The sequence below is a fragment of the Quercus lobata genome, chromosome 11, assembly GCF_001633185.2.
Source record: "Quercus lobata isolate SW786 chromosome 11, ValleyOak3.0 Primary Assembly, whole genome shotgun sequence".
In the NCBI taxonomy this organism is placed as follows: Eukaryota; Viridiplantae; Streptophyta; class Magnoliopsida; order Fagales; family Fagaceae; genus Quercus; species Quercus lobata.
Genome location: NC_044914.1, coordinates 7,147,626 through 7,165,116, shown reverse-complemented (window position 1 = coordinate 7,165,116; position 17,491 = coordinate 7,147,626). Strand labels below are relative to the sequence as shown.

Below are 17,491 nucleotides of genomic sequence, written 5' to 3'. Positions count from 1 at the left end.
ATTTATTTGGAGAAAAGTAAAGGTTAGCCAAACGAAAATAATCGGATGGGTAACAACTTTTAGTTTTTGCAAATTTATTTTTATTATTATTATTATTATTATTTTATAACAATGCATATATTGAAATTTAATTCTTAGATTTTGCTAATAATTGTTTATTTGATAATATGTTTTGGGTGGACAAAATTACAATTTCTGCAAAGAAAATAACCATAATTGATTATAAACAACAAATTGTTTTCCTAATTGGTCTAATTAATTATTGTTAAATTTTATTAATTTTTTTAGTTACGTTTTTCAGTGTTTTGGATTTTAGGCTGAAAAAATAAGGTTTGAGAAAGTTTATTTAAAACTAAAAGAATAATTTCCAAAATTTACATTCTTTTAAATGATTCATAAAATGTTATAAATAACTTTTATTAAAAAAATGAATATTTTCATTAACTTGCCTTTTGAATTTTTGAGAAAAATTGTATTATTTTCATTTTGGTATGACAAAATTTATTTTTATGATTCATGATTGTTCCTATATTACATTTATGATTGTTACTATAATAAATAAAAATATGATTCTAAAATACATTACTCATTATTAAATTAGTTTAAATTGTAAAAAAATAATAATAATAAAACCACCATAAAAATAATTATCACGCGCAACACATGGATTCGCGATTAGTAATTATTAAATTCTGAAAATTCCCCCAAGCCAAACCCAATCAACTAATACAGTATAACTTTATTAAACCCAAGAAATCCACAACCTTTCTAAACCCAAACCCCACTTGGTAACTAATCCAGTTGTGACCGTGCGTGAGACTGAGGATTTTTTGTTTAGGTTTGCATTGAGACTGTTTAGGCGTCACAACACATCAATAAAACTCCTTAAGCAAGCAGCTACATGGTATCTGTTGCCAGTTGGGGCTGCAGTTGTTGCTAGAGCTAGCATGGTAATTATGAACTCATTATTTTTGGTTCCATTTATGATTATATACTTGACTCTATGTGAAATAGTAATAATTTTTCTAAATATGCATGGCTTGGTAATTTTTGTTGTTCTTAGCAAACTATACCTGATTTGGTGTCTTCTTAGATTGAGATAGGAACCAGAATATCATCTTTTGCTTTAAATAATATCAAGCGAACAAAAATAAAATAAATAATAAAAAGGAAACGCATTGCAAATCATGACAATAACATAAAATATACCATCTATTAGATAGATGACAAAATACATTGCAAATCATAACAATAACATAAAAAAAAGGCGATACATTTTGCCCAAAATTAGCTAAACTTATGGCAACATCTTTTTGTGCTCCACTCTAGCCCCTTTGCACCAAATCAGAACAGTCACAATAATTACAAAGGCAATCCAAGAAAACAACAAAGCAATCCTCAAGTTTTTGTTTTCTTTATGATGTACGGCTAATAACTTCTTCAACTTATCCTGTTCAATACAGAGCATCCTCTCTTTCTCACGAAGCATAACTAACTCATCTTGATCAACTTTATCCTTATCAATCTTCTCCAAGCATTCTTGTAGTTGATGTATTACTCTTCGTCCGTACAGACACATTTCTGGATCTTCCCATTCAAAGAACCCACAATTTACGTTTTGCTTGTATTTGCCACAACTCCAAAACCTTCTCCCAAAATTCTCATCAGTGAATATTGTTTTCAGTGAAGCTTGGGCCGGACAGTGACATATTTTTTGGTGGCTTACATTAATGTTGCTTGGGTATGAAATTTGCACACCTACAAAACAAGACATTATTTGGACGTATTTGACAAACACCTACCATTCTTATCAAAACAAAGCATTATATATAGAATAAGATAACAGAATAGTTCAACTTCCAAAAATGTAACTAACTTCTTGTCTACAGAATGCCAATTGGCCCTCAATGATTCAAATAGTTTAACATCTCTCAATTCTAATTAGGCACATGTTGCACATGGCCTGTGACCATTTTCAGACAGGGCAGCCATAAATCAATCTGTTGAACTGAATCCGCTACCAGCCCATACACTGACACTAAAACATTCTAGCTATTGCAAACCTTAAAGTCTCCTAATGCCACTCAGAAGCTAGTACAGTGCATCTGACTTAAACCAATTTCATTATCCAAAAAAGAAGAAGGCGTAATTCAACTTAATTAAGCTTCATGACAGCTTTAGACCAACTACTTGTTCCAGCAGTCCTTAATGATGACTTGTTTTTCCCCCAAAAACAAAAGCAATTAATAATTCACTCATTAATAATCAGTCTAATTGGAGTTCCTTCTTGGCAGTCCTAGAGAAGGAAGTACTCTACAGTCTGTAGTTTTCATGTGTCAAAATTTTGTTGCTCTCGCCAGCACAAGGTGAATATGAAAATTAAAATAATACTCAGACACTTACAAATAGGATGCCAAACTAGGACTGGACCATGCATTACCTTAGCAAAATCCTTATAGCAATGTAGCAGTGTAATGAGTGAAGCTTGAGAATGTATTTCTTATGCAGATAATATTCTCAACTTGGCTAATAAGGTTTTACTAGTTATTAAGCTTCTTGTAAGTGCTGGTGATGTAGAGGCCTAGACAATTTGCAATGAATTCATGCGGGAGAATCTAGAGTTAATTTTTAGTAACACAGAAAATATAGGATGATTGGATAGTTGCTTGTGCGTGGTCAGCAGAAAGAAGAAAAAGATAAATGAATTGACTGACTTGCTAGCTACTAAGCTGAACAAAAAGAAAGAATATAAAATAAAATGGTATTTTGCATATAATTATGTAACATAAGGATGTTTAATAAGATCATTACCATTGACTGAAGAGGTGTAACTTTCAATTTCCTCAGAAGAGCTGCAAATTGCACTAGTTTCATTATCATTATAGTCATCACAGTTTCTCCATAAATTGTCAAATTCATCATGGGAATCATCACAACCCTCAAAAGTTATGCGATTACTGCTGCATATTGTTTGGGTGAACATTTCCACATCTTGCTCATATAACAATCTGAGCCCACATTTCCGCACATACAAGCCTGGCCTAGTGCTCTCAAATACAGCCTCAATCTGATTGAATTCACCACTCCGAGCAGTAGCAAACCAATCATCACGAGGCAAATACAATAGCCAAATGTGCCTTGCAACAAGTTTTGTGCTACAGGAAATTTCAGTGGCATAATAACTGTGAGGCGTATCACCATGGGCTGTCACACGAGCTTTAAGACCAAATGTTTCACCAAGGTCAAACTCTTCAACAGAAATATGTGAATATGATGCATCCAAAGAAGCGCAGAGTGCGAATCCCATCCACTTACTATTACGCCAATTTGGAGGCAGCCCTATGCTTATTGAGTTCCCTGACCTTTGATGAGTTATCCACCATGGAATTTCATATCCAGGAATAATTATCTGAAATGCAATTCCAAATCCATTCTCTTTCCTTACGATAGAAGTTTCACATCCATTTTTTGGAAAACGGAGTCCCTGTACTGAAGAAAAAAACTTGATACTTCATTTATCAATTTGAGAGAGAGAGAGGAGAAGAGATTACCTGTAGGTAACGATTCAATATTGTAAATGTCACTCCAACGCTGCTCTCACTATATTGAGGCCACTGCGACCAGGGTTGTGACAAACTGCTCTGCCCGTGCAGTGCTTGTGATTGTTCTTGGGAATAACAATCTTCAGCATTCATGTATGTTTTATGCACACCATGTTTGACCAGCAAATGTTCATTTGTAGTTGTCATGATGTTTTGTCTACCCAATCCTAACTGGTAATGCTCTCTAGCAAACTTTCCTAATGATTCCAATTGATTAACAATAACATCATCTAGATTAAGTTGAAATTTTTTAAAGCTATTCCCTTTCAGGTACAATTCTTCAAGCATAGTTAAATTCCCAATACTTGAGGAGGGCTCTATCAAATTATGCCACTTATTAAAATCTAAAATCTCCAGTCCTGGAATTCCTTTGAAGCTAGTTATCTCAATAAGTTTCTCGCAACTTATTAGATCAAGACGCTGTTCAACACCCCCCCCCCCCCAAAAAAAAAAAAAAAAAAAACCCTTGCATTAAATAGAGAATTTATATTTTAATAAGATAAAGGAGGAAACTCAAATACGCAGTGTAGCCACTCCTAAGAAAAGAAGGATGCTAAATAATAGAAAGACAGTTAAAAGTAAAAATACAAAATTACCTCAAGCTTACTCCAACCATGAATAGTCAAACGCTGTTCAACCCAAAAAAAAAAAAAAAAATCCTTGCATTAAATAGAGAATTTATATTTTAATAAGATAAAGAAGGAAACTCAAATACGCGGAGTGTAGCCACTCCTAAGAAAAGAAGGATGCTAAATAATAGAAAGACAGTTAAAAGAAAAAAAACAAAATTACCTTTAAATTCTTTGGTAGCACAAGATACTCACACTCTTTCGGTTGGAAACTGGATGGCAAACATTGTGAAGGATACCCAATCCGTTTGAATGTTGGGGAAAGTGACCGACACCTCACAGAAACATTTCTGTCTAATGGCTGTCTAAATGCAGTTCGACTCAAATCATGTTCCAAACACTTTATATTCCAAAGGTGCCCTGGCAGGTAGGTAAGTTTTGAGCATCCGATAACAAGAAGTTTTTCAAGTGACCTCAAACTATCCATGTTACGTGGAAGACATGTGAGATATTGACAATCCCTTAGGCTCAATAAAGTAAGGGCAGTCAAAAACTCGATTGATGAGGGTAATTTTTCAATAGTAGTCTTATCCAAATGAAGTTCTGATAGGCTTCTCATTATTCCCTTAAATTCTGGAATCTTCCTGATTTTTGAGCAACCGCAGAGTTTAAGAATTTTAAGTGACTCCATTTTACTAGACATTCTGGGCAGATGAATGAGAGAGACACAGTATTCTAGATCTAAAACAATAAGGCTACTGAGATGCCCAATAGATGGGTGGATCTCAACCAAATTATCACACCATCTAAAATGTAGTCTCTCAAGTCTTGGAACTCCTGTGAAGTCAGGTGTCTCAATAAGGTCCTTGGAATTTCTAAGATCCATGCATTTCAAATTTTCCAAATACTGTTCAACCCACAAAAGAAAAAAAACTTCCATTAAATAGAGTATTTATATTTTAATAAGATAAATATTTTAAAACAAAAAAATTAAGGAAATGAAAGGAGGAAACTCAAATACGCAAGAGTGTAGCCACTCCTAAGAAAAGAAAAATACTAAATAATAGAAAAATAGTTAAAAGAATAAAACAAAATACCTTTACTCCTTTCCATAGATATTTCATTTTGCTATCACGTAAACAAAGTTCTAGAAGCTCTTTTGGTTGGAAACTGGATGGCAAACATTCTGAAAGATACCCAATCCATTGAAGAAATCTTAGGTTGTTAGAAACATGATTCAGACCATTGGGGATGTGCACATTGTGAATTATAAGCAATCTAAGATTACACATCTTTGAAAAAGCTTTAGAAAAGGTTTCAGAGTTCCAGTCATGTCTTTCCCATTCATAACGATTTAGGACTATGGCTTGAAGTGCTTCCGCTTCCTAAGAATCAATAGCAAAGGATAGGTAAATTAATTACACAACAAAAGACAAGAATAATTGAATACTCAAGTTTTAAATCGTGTCAAAGGAGATGAAAATATCAACTCAGTTTTCCATACAAATTTTAAAAGCTTATATAAGAACAAATTATCCTTGGATAAAATCCGGAATATCCTCTGCCCAAACTTTGTCTATTCTAAGTACCTAGATAATTACTTTTCTCTTATCAAAAAAAGAAAGTTTACTTTTCTATTGGATAATTTTTTTAAAGAACAATTAAGAACAAAATTATGTTATTATTATACCTACTTAATCTTGGTTGCTGAAATTGAATTCTAGCTTTGTCATTGTTCTTACCGTATCTTTCTTCAATACATGAAGCAAATCTTCAAAAGACCACAATCTGCTACGCTTTCTAGGCTTTTTATGTAATTCTTGGACAATTTTTATGCCCATTTCTTGTAATAGATCATGCATCCATAATCTATTATTTTCTATGGTTATGAGAGATCTTTCCATCAGAACTTTTATACCGATTCTTGCCTCAAAACCACGATACTTTAATAACTCTATTACTCGACCTTCCGTCTTTCCTCTAAAGAAACATGCAATATCCAAAAATATATCCTTCCACCTTTCCTCTAGTCTATCATAACTTACTTTAAGAGTATCAAATATTTTTCCTTGAGGAATTTGTTTTAAATCAACTAATGCACTTTTCCATTCTTCCATTGTTCTTCCCATGAAAAAGGAACCCAAAGTAGCAAGAGCTAATGGAAGGCCACCAGCATAGTGTACAATATCCTGGGAGAGTTGCTTATAATCTTCTTTGGGGTTTTCATTTTTAAAGGCTTTCAAACAAAAAAGTTTTAAAGCATCCTCTCTATTCAATACATTGGGCTTATATATGTTATACACACCATGTTGGACCAACAAATGTTTATTTCTAGTTGTTATAATGATCCAACTACCAAATCCAAACCAACCATCCTCTCCTGCCAACTTTTCTAATTGGTCCAATTGATTGACATCATCAAGAACTAGTAGAACTTTTTTACCTCGTAGCCTATTCTTGATCATTTCGACTCCATGATAAATATTCCATATCTTGCTATTTTTTTCCCCCAAAATATCTTCAAGAAGTTGTTGTTGTAGTGAAATCAAATCACCTTTTTCTGAAACTTCCCTAACGTTAGCAATAAAGCTAGAACCTTCAAAACAATTGGAGAACTTATCATAAACAGCTCCAGCAAGAGTTGTCTTTCCCAGCCCCCCCATGCCATAAATCCCTATCATACGAACCTTGTTCATAAGACCAAAACACGAAGTGAACAATTTCTCCACTGAAGACTTTATTCCTACCAAGTCTTTGGTAAAGCCTAAGAATTTTGAATTTAACTTATGTGAAATCACTTCCACGACTTGCTTGATAAGTTCTGCCTCATTCCTGTGGAGAAGATAGAACAACAATTACGTGATGGTACAAATCTATCATAAACCCATGGGGGAGGAAGAAGAATATTAGGTAGTGATACTCTTTGGCAAGCAAATATGAGTTTATTAGCACAAAGCAACGTGGATAAAACTACCCAGAGAAGAAATGTATAAGTCAGATGAACAGATTGGGAGCTATAGTTTTTGTTGTATTTATTTATAACAGATCCATATAGTTTTGTTAATTAATTACTTATAAAGCATACAATTATCGTTCTTGCGCAAGACATGTGGGTCTTCCTAATCATAGAACCAAAAAATATGAAAATTAGCAAAAGAGGAAGAGAAAGTAAGTAGTGTTCAACCACTACCATTTCTTAGCTTAGCAATGATATTAGCCCGCTAAATCCAAAATCAATTTGGGTTAGAGATACATTGATTGACCAAAAAAAAAAAAAATTAGGTGTCTTGTTTCATGCTTGATCGCTGAGAGTAACTTCATTGGAATGTTTAAAGTTAAACATGCTAAATATAAAAGTCCATGACCTTTTAAGATTGACTGAGAACAAAAGAATAAAAATCTTTCATCCTAAATTGCCAATTGTACCAGGTTCATACTTAGGATGATTTGCTCTAACATCCTATTAAGTGTTCTACTTTATACTATACCAACTACATCTTGTTGCCTATCTATTTTTTACTTTCTAAAGTAACCAAAGCTTAAAAAGGATACGTGGGCACAAGAACACATGGTATAATATAATTGGCGCATAAAGTAGAACACTGATGAATTTTGTTCCAAGGGAAATTATGCAATACTCCTGGAATATAATAATTAACTTTTTACTCCTTCGTTTAAGATAAATGTTGGATCTCATTATTTAAATTTAGGATACAATCCACTATTTAAATTTACCATACTTTGAGAAAGTTGGAACAATTTTCTTCCAAAATATTACTATCAATGGCTTACACAAATTTAGCAGAGTAGACAGCCAAAAAGCTGAAAATGTTTTCTAATTGCATGTAAAATGAGTGAAGAGAATGTAATGATCACTAAAAAAAACAAGAAAAAGAATTAGAATATTTAAGCCTTTGTGCCAACACAAAACCTATCTTCTTCCTCCTGAGTCGAGCCCAAATTAAGGCATGCGATTTTCATTGTTGAAGAGGGAAAAAAAAAAATTCGAATACTGCAATTAGGTTTTGTTTTTACTTCTTTTAAGTGAAGGTATTCTTTAATTTATATATTGGTGGATTAATATCAATTATAAACTACTACCCGTTCTACTTCTTCAAAATTATGTAAACATTTTTCTACTAAATAAAATTATGTAAGCAATTGGTTTATGAATAAAACGGTTAAATGCGCTTCAAGGATTTTATTTAACCCAAACAATGATGAGCCAAAACTACATATTTCTGAAAACAACTTACATGTCCACTTTGAACTTAATACAATCTATAACTTGGAAGAAGACAAATTTGGCTCCTTAAAGCATCACTTTGAGTTATAAAAGTGTTAAAACGTCTCCAAAATTTGAGTTCAATTGACTAAAATTCTTAAGGGATAGTTTAATGGAATTGTTGAATGAAGTGTCCATTTGAGCTTTTTGTAGCTCAACTGAAACCTCTTGATTTAATCATTGATTGCCTCCTCATCATATAATTAATTCAATAATGCTAGGATCACATCATAACCCATCACTTTTGTCAAAAAATTTCCATGTGGCTAGTTATGAGTGGTGGGTCCACAACTTCACCATTCACACCTCGCCACGAGGACAAGTTGTGGCAAGGTTGTGATTTTAGTTGTGGTCATAGCGTTTTTGTAATCAATTTTCTTAGTATTGCTTGTCAACCATATTTTTATATGTTGACTTTGACCAGAGAAGTTTGTTTGTAAACTTATCTTATCAATGCAAGCTACATTCCGTTTGTTTTGACCTAAAATATTTTTAAGTGTTTGGTATGACATGTAAAATTTTTCAAGTAAAGATAAAAATCGATGGCTTAGCCACTAAATTTGTTGATGCCAAAGGTTTGATGATCAAACCGATGGCGACTACTGCTAGAATTACGTCTCTAGTTATCAAATTACTGGCATAGGTTGCTGGAACATTGTATTTGGCTATCGGACCGCTGGCATAGGTTGTCAGCACGGCGGCTTTGGCTACCGGACTAATGACCTAGCTACCAAATGAGGGAGGGGGAGTCACTATGTGTTTATGTAAAATGTTTTACCAAGTTTTTAAAGATAAAACATTTTACAACTTCTTAAAAAAGATAAATGGTAAATGAAAAATATTTTATAAGTTTGACAACATTTTACATGCAAACACATACTTGAAAAAAAAAAAATTAGAAAATATTTTATTTCAAACAAACAGTTTATATATATTTATATATATATGGTAATTTATGGTTGTGCCTCTTAAAGTTTGGACTAGAATAAAACCATTAGAATTCTGTCCAATTTAGAGGTTTTTCACACTAGTGATACATATGAGCAATTTTATGGTACTAGCTTGACAAAAACAACCTTCACAAATCCAACAACATCCCATTCTTCCAATTTTTGCCCCCTTAGAAATTGTATTTTAGATCAGCAATTGTATTACACATTTTCCATATTTTCTACAAGTGTTTTTGTAGTTACAATTAATTAGTTTGTTAGTTTCAATTAGTTAAATTTAGTGATATTTTCTTGATTTTCCTCATGTATATAAGAGGAGTTAGTCTTGTAATAATACTCTCTCCAATTTTTGACAAGATCTGAGGGAGTTGAGGAAGGCGCTCTACTCCAACACCAAGATTCTGTCACTCTCGTTGGCATCAAAGTAGTTGAAGACCTTGTACACCTCGTCATGTTCTGGAGGTAGACCAATGTCGAGTTGATTTAGTCTTGAGGTTCGACTTTGAGTTTGTTGAGAGAGAGAGAGAGAGAGAGAGAGATTTTAGATTATGAGTTAATGGTTATTGGGATTTTTTTTATTATTTAATGTGATTTTGGATTGATTTTGTTTGGTTTAGGACTCACCAATTGAGTGTGAAATTGGCTAGACCAATTAGGTTTGATGCAATTTATTATATTGGTTTGCTTTGATTCTTAAGAATTTGGTTCAAATTGTTCTTAATTCTCAAGAATTTTGATGGGTTGTACATATGCAAATTTTATTTTATTTATTTTACTTCAAAATTTTGCGATTTTCTTCAGATTGTGCTTTTAATTCCCAATTCAATATGGAGAACATTGTTGGCTGTTTCCATTAATTACAAAGCAGATTTATTGACCAATTCAATATCGATAGAAATTTCTCCAAATGACCACCACACACCCTTGGCGCAATGATCACTTCACAAGCTTAAGTGCTTGTGAAGTGTGGGGGTAAGGACCGGGGTTCAAGTCTCTAGGAGGAAACTTCACATATATATATATATATATATATACTTAGATTAAGCTAGAATATAAATTCTATCTTGTAAAAAAAAAATAAAAACTTCTCCAAATGATTTTATGGCATATTCATTATATTTTTACTTGTTTGGAATACAATCAATACATATTGGAAGAAGAAGAAGAAGAAGATGAGAAAGTAAATTGAGGAATAAATTTGTTCGTAAGAAAAAAAATATATATAATGGAAAATTTATAGTCTAAATTATGAAATGGGCAACGAGCAAAATGTAACTTGTAATTCTTCTAACAAAATTACATATATTGAAGATGATAAATAATATTATTAGATTTATGTGGGATAATTACCTTTTTTTTCTTTTTCTTTTTTACAAACACACACAAATTAGAGTTTAATATCAATAGATTTATTATTCATAAAAAGTTATGTTCTTCTTTAATCAACTAGGCCAATCTTAATCATTTCAAAGGTGCTCTTCTTTAAAAAAAAGAATAAGAAGGTCACTGACTATTTGTAATAGTATCAAGTATCAACACCTCCCAAAATACAACAGAATTTAGTATATGTAATATTTCAACCCATTCATATCATGATACATTACAATAGTAGCTATTTATATGGCATATGAAAGAATTACTATAGCTTATATATCAATAGAAATAAATTTGTCATGAAAATTACCCATCTTGAAAATGCCAACCAGCAAGAGTGGCCACTTCTTTCAAAGCTTCTCTCCATTTTTGCACCTCTTCTATGTTCTCTTCATCTTCATGTTTAGTAATAGCTTGTCCAAAAGCTCCTGTCTGTTTTTGTACATCAGATGGATCCACCTCATAAAAAATGGGAAAAATTGTCAATCCTGTCTCTTTCATGCATCTAAGGATCGCTGCAAGTTCATCTAAGCACCAACTCGAAGATGCATAGTTAATAGAGAAAATGATAATAGCAAACCTAGATTCTTCTATTGTTTTCAAGAGCTCTGATGAAATAGGTTTTCCTCTCTCAAGTCTATTGTCAATAAAGGTCAAAATGCCCTTCCTTTCCAAAGCAGCAAACAGATGGCTCGTAAACTTGTTACGGGTGTCTACACCGCTAAAACTAAGAAACACATCGTATTTCCACTGAGATGTCATAGAAGAAGATGGCGATGACATTGAGGCTCCTTGTCTGCTCTTGGAAACCTTTAAAAATATAATAGAAAATCTTAAACTATTATAAAAATTAGAAAAAGGTACATTCAAGTAAAACTGAAGAGAAAAAACTTACTGTTAAAGATGCATAGTTTTTTTGAGAGAATGATGATAGCAAAGTTTGATTCTTCTTTTTTCAAAGAGCTCTAACAAAATTGATTTTCCTTAGCCAAACGCAAATCCTTATCCAAGCAGCATGTACAAGGCCTGCAAAACTTTTTCTAAAACTCTGCCAAGGTGATGAAGAAGAAGATGATGACGACGACGACAATGAGGTTCTTGAGTGCTCATGTAAACTGATGTAAATATACTTGTAAATTTTAAACTATAATATAAATTTAAGAAGTACATTAAATTAAAACTAGAGAAAAATATATATAAAGGAAAGTAAATTAGTAAGAAAAAACAATTTGATGTGGAATTTTAATTTCAAGGACGAAGTGAAAGGAAATAAACAAAACTGATGAATATGTTGCAGAAATGATGACTAACAGATTTGAAATTGAAATCTAAGTAGTAGTGATTGTAATGCTCGAAACCCTCTTGAAATAAAGCTGGATTTAATTACAGTGGGGTCAATTCCGTATCGTACCGGCCGGTACGGCCGGAATTTATCGTACCGGCAGTGAACCGGCACAGAAATATCCATGATTTGTACCGCTTAAAATACCGGACTATTCCGGACGTACTGCCGAATATCGGACATCTCGGCCGAAAAATGGAAACGGGCGGTACTAAAAAGTAAAAGCTTGAAGAAAATGGAAAAAATTAGCAGTAGAAAGCTCACGATACCGTCCTCACTGGTTGTTTTCCCATGTTGTCGGCCATTCCCCCAGCCTTCCTCCTTCTGATTTTATCCAGCCGCTTCTCTTTTTTCTTCTTCTTCTTCTTCTTCTTCAGTTTTAACCGAACCTCTCTTCTCGTGCCTTCTGTTTTAGTTGTGTGTGTGTGTGGGGGGGGGGGGGGGGGGGGGGGGGGGGGGTTGTGTGAGTTCTGACACCCCACGTGAACTCTAAAAGTTCAAATTTCAAATGTACTTGACTTTTAGGCTGACTGCCGCTCACATTTAATTAACAATTTTATGTTTTTTTTTAAATAATTAATATCATCTTTTTAACTTTTTATTATTACAATCTAGTATTCAAGTTATATTAATGGGTTGATATTTGAGCAAGTAATAATCATATAAAAAATAAGTAATTTATTTAGAGAAATATGCTATTATAAATTTAAGGATTCTTATATAGATTTATAAATAATTCTAATTCTAAATAAATAATAAGTATGTCCTTATATATATATATATATATAAATAATTTATATATATATATAAAATCGAAACCTTTGAAACTCCTACAATTTTCCACATCATCATTTTAATTTAAAAAAATTTTAATTTTTAAAACTAAATAGTGAGAGAGTTCTAACAGGAGTCTTTTATATATATATATATATATATAAGAGACAAAATCTTTGAAAACCCTAAAACAATCTCCTCTGTCCGTCTTCACTAAGAGAGAAAACCCTAAGCTTTAATTTCTTTGGTACGCTTGCTATTGCTTTTTCTCTTTTTTGTGAATTAGTTTTTTTTTTGCTTTTGTTTTGTATGGAGTAGTACTTTACAATATATAGTATAACTACAAGTATTGTAGTAAGTTTGCTAACTTTTTGTGTGGTTCAAAAATGCTATATTCTATATGAGATTAAATTCTATAAGGATGGGGTGTAAAACCTATGTTTTATACCATCCAATAAGTGATTGTCACATCAGTATTTTACTTAAAATTTATTAAAATTCAATACATCCTACCACACTTAATAACATCTCGATAGATTCCCAATTTGGTTGGATTTATATATGGGTATTAGAATTGATTGAGTGTGATTGTGTTTATTCTTAAATATGTGCTAAGATGATGTGGCATGTTGGGATTGGAGGGGTAAAACATGGGTTTTACACCACGTCCTTATAGAATTTAATCTCATAACAATTTACTACTTATGATTTGTTTTGAAAATATTATAGACGTATAAAAGGAAATGAATCAATTGTTGTATTCTAGTAAGTAAACAAGGTTTTAAGACTATATTTATTACTAGGTAACTTCCTGGAAGTTTCCTAATTTCCTATCAACTCATTTTCCAAAGTTCAATAAAACCTTTTCACACAGGAATTGTTGTTGTTTTCACTTTTAAAGTTTTAGGACCCATTTGGTACATGTGTTTAAAATTGAAAATTGTTGTTTAAAAATTTTTGTGAAAATACGTGTGGGTGAAAAAATATATGAAAATACGTAAAATATTATTTAAAAATTGAAAATTATTGTTTAGAAACACTCACCAAACACCTCCTTAATGTTTTATGTTCAACACTATCAAAAATAAAGTTGTAATGTTTTATGATCTCTTTTTCTCTCCCTCTCTCCCAAGTCAGAACTTGGAACTAGCAACTACTGTGAAACAACCACTTGTCCTTGGCACAAACTTCCACTATCATGAGCACCATTTTCTAAAAAAAAAACTTGCTTGCACTTGGAGTAATGTATGTTTATTTAATTATTTTTATATATATATATATTTTAAAATGAATTTGCACAATAAGCTTTTTTTTTTTTTTGCACAACAAGCATATTAATTTATGTATTTTTTTTTTTTTTATGAACCAACATATTTATTAAACCAACAACAAAAACTACACAGCCAAGGAAAGAGCCTTAGCTCTAATAACAGAAACAAAGCACGGAGGCCCCAACCCCACATCAAAAAAGCCAAAATAGTTGTTTGACAAAGACCACTTGGCTAATACATGAGCAGCAACATTTGCTTCTCTAGCTACCCAACTGAAACTACAATTAGAGAAATTCAATTTTAAAGCTAAAACATCATTGTAGATGGTTTTTATTCTCCAAGGAGCTTCTTGGTTAGGACACTTCAGCGCATCAATGCAGGTCTTCGAGTCACTCTTAATGAAAATGGAGTCAATATCCAAGTTTGCTGCCAAGTTGAGAGCCCAGATTATAGCTTCTGCCTCTGCTTGGAGAGGGAGTGTGGTGTTTACTCTTTTAGAGCAAGCAAACACCACTTCCCCTCTCCAATCTCTAGCTATAGCCGCTAGGGATGGCAATGGGGCGGGGCGGGGCGGGGCCAAAGAATGGGGTCTTCGTCCCCGTCACGTATGGTTTTGTCTTACCCCATCCCCGCCCCGCCCCGCATGACGGGGAATACATTCTCACCCCATCCCCGCCCCTTGGGGCCCCACGAAGTCCCTCCCCACCCCGTAAAACTCTACTTTTTGTTAATTTGCCCTACAACTAGTACAATTTTTTTAATGAAACCTATTTCATTAATAAAAATATACTTGAAATTACAACTAAATTTATCCCATCAAATCAAATCAATTTTTAGAAATAATTGAATAATATATCCAAGTGTTTAACAAGACAATCATTAAAATAAATAAATAAATAAAAATCTCATAGTATAACACAACAAAATAAAGGCAGAGAATCACATTAGATAGAATAAAATATGCTAATATTAATATGTTTGTTTAAATAATAGGGTTTTAGAGTATGAAAATTTTATAATTATAACCTTTAGTAACGCGGGGCGGGGTGGGGTGGGGACGGGGAGGGGCGGGGCGGGTTTAAAAAACCTAAACCCATCCCCGCCCCGCCCCGTGGTGCGGGGCTAAAATCTTGCCTCATCCCCGCCCCATTGCCTTTGCGGGGCGGGGAAAACCCGCGCGGGGCGAAGCGGGTAGGGGCGGGTTAAGCGGGGTGGGGAAAAATTGTCATCCCTAATAGCCGCAATGGATGACTTCTCAGTGTTGCAGGCAGCATCAACATTGACCTTAATAGTGTCCCTATCTGGTTTAGACCAAACTGATTGGATCCTACTTCTTGAAGACCCCAACGGGGACTCAAGGACCTTCCTGAACTCAGCAACAGATCTGGATATCTTTAACAACATCCCCTCCAAATTAGGAGAAATTCCCTCAAATTGAACTTGGTTTCTTAACTTCCATACCACATCACATATCACTGCACCATGTAGTAAAAATTCTGCCTTAATAGATGAATTCAACCCAACTGCATTCGGAGGAGATATTAAGGTTTGAATGAATTGGGAGGAGGAAGAGAGACCCAAACCATCAAACTTGAACCCCCAATGGCTGTTAAACCAAATGGCTTTAGTCAATGGGCACATAACAAATAGATGGAGACAAGTCTCTTCTTCCAAGCCACAAAATGAGCAAGTCGTATCTCCAATATTAATATATCTAGCCAACAAGGATTTAGTAGGGAGACAATTTGTTGCAATCCTCCATAAATGCATTTTTAGTCTCTCATGAATCTTGGTTTTCCAAATTTCTCCCCTTGACACATCTTGACTAGTAGGCGGGTTCTCTCTCCGGCCAAGCCAATAAGCTGATTTCACTGACATTTGCCCATTAGAAGTGGCAGTCCATATCCACTTGTTAGCTGTGGGTGGAAGGAAATAGGAATTCTTTGAATAGCTTTGACAGTTTGTTCATCAAATAAGTTTCTGAGCTTATGGTAGTCCCACCCCTTAAGACTTGGATTAATGAGTTGAGATACAATCAGTGCAATGTCTGGATTAGAGCCTTCCTTTGGGCGAGGGATGAAAGAAGGTAAATCAGGAATCCACGGATCCAGCTAGGTTCTAATAGAGTTCCCACTACCAACTTGAAAGCAAGCACTTTGAGCTATAATATGTTTTGTACCTTCAATGCTTCTCCAAGTGGGAGATGAGCTACCCGCAGTTTGATTGAACAACCAATTGGATCGAACCTTATACTTTGCTCTTAATATCGTAACACAAAGACATTTTTTTTCCGACAGTGTCCACCAAGCCAATTTGGAGAGAAGGGCTTGGTTGAAGTCCCACGCCTTCCTAAATCCCAAACCACCTTCCTTCTGAGGCCAACATAAGGATGACCACGCCATTGGGGTCAAATATTGTCCCTCTCTTGATTTTGGGTTCCACCAGAACCGTCTTATCACCCCATCCAATTGCTCACAAAGAGCTTTTGGGAATTGGATGGTTGACATATGATAGGCTGGAATGGTCTGAGCAACTGACTTGATAAGGGTGGCTCTTCCTGACCATGATAGGTTCTTACTTTTCCAACCGCTCAATTTATTTTCTAATCTCTCCTTCACTGGAAGAAGATCCTTGCATCTACTAGAAGTGAAGAAAAGTGGAACTCCCAGGTATTTCGTATTGGGTGGGAGCCTATTGATACCCCAACAAGCTTTTATTTGATTTAAGAATTGCTGGCTTACCCCTTTAGATGGAAAAAATCCAGATTTCTCTACATTAACTTTTTGCCTGACCATGAGCAATATTTCTCTAGGCAAGCCTTGAGTGAAGATAGTTCAGACATCTTGGCCTTGGAAAATAAAATAACATCATCTGCATAGCACAATTTTGAGATGGGGGGAGCACTACTAAACACTTTTAATGCAGTAAGCTGCCCATGATCCACTTCTCTACTAATAAGCCTCATTAGCACTTCGCTTCCCAAAATAAACAAATATGGTGAAAGCGGATCTCCCTGTCTAAGGCCCCTATATGGGGTGAAGCTTGGGCATTTACCACCATTAAGAAGCACCGAGTAATGCACAGTGGACAAACATTGATGGATCAAGTTTGTAAACTTGTTGCCAAACCCAAATGCTTTGAGAGTCAGAGATAAGAACTTCCATTCCATTCGGTCGTAAGCCTTTTGAAAGTCAATTTTAATGCCCAAAAAACCCTTCTTCTTCTTTGTTTTCTTGAAGCTATGCACAACTTCTTGGGCGATTACTACATTCTCAGTGATCCATCTATTAGGGACAAATGCCACTTGAGCTGGGTCAATCATGC

General features: G+C 34.1%; 1 protein-coding gene across 1 annotated transcript; it reads right to left on the bottom strand.

Annotated features, from left to right (window-relative positions):
* Positions 1-1,272: 1,272 nt before the first annotated feature.
* On the bottom strand, positions 1,273-12,500 carry LOC115968523 (TMV resistance protein N-like). Its single transcript, XM_031087933.1, has 10 exons — positions 12,092-12,500; positions 11,676-11,828; positions 11,091-11,590; positions 5,914-7,003; positions 5,269-5,556; positions 4,395-5,078; positions 4,199-4,231; positions 3,552-4,022; positions 2,812-3,484; positions 1,273-1,758 (listed from the first exon to the last, which is right to left on the bottom strand). The coding sequence occupies exons 3-10, from the start codon at positions 11,561-11,563 to the stop codon at positions 1,298-1,300; spliced, it is 4,173 nt and encodes a 1,390-aa protein (XP_030943793.1). The 5' UTR covers positions 11,564-11,590; positions 11,676-11,828; positions 12,092-12,500; the 3' UTR covers positions 1,273-1,297.
* Positions 12,501-17,491: the final 4,991 nt, after the last annotated feature.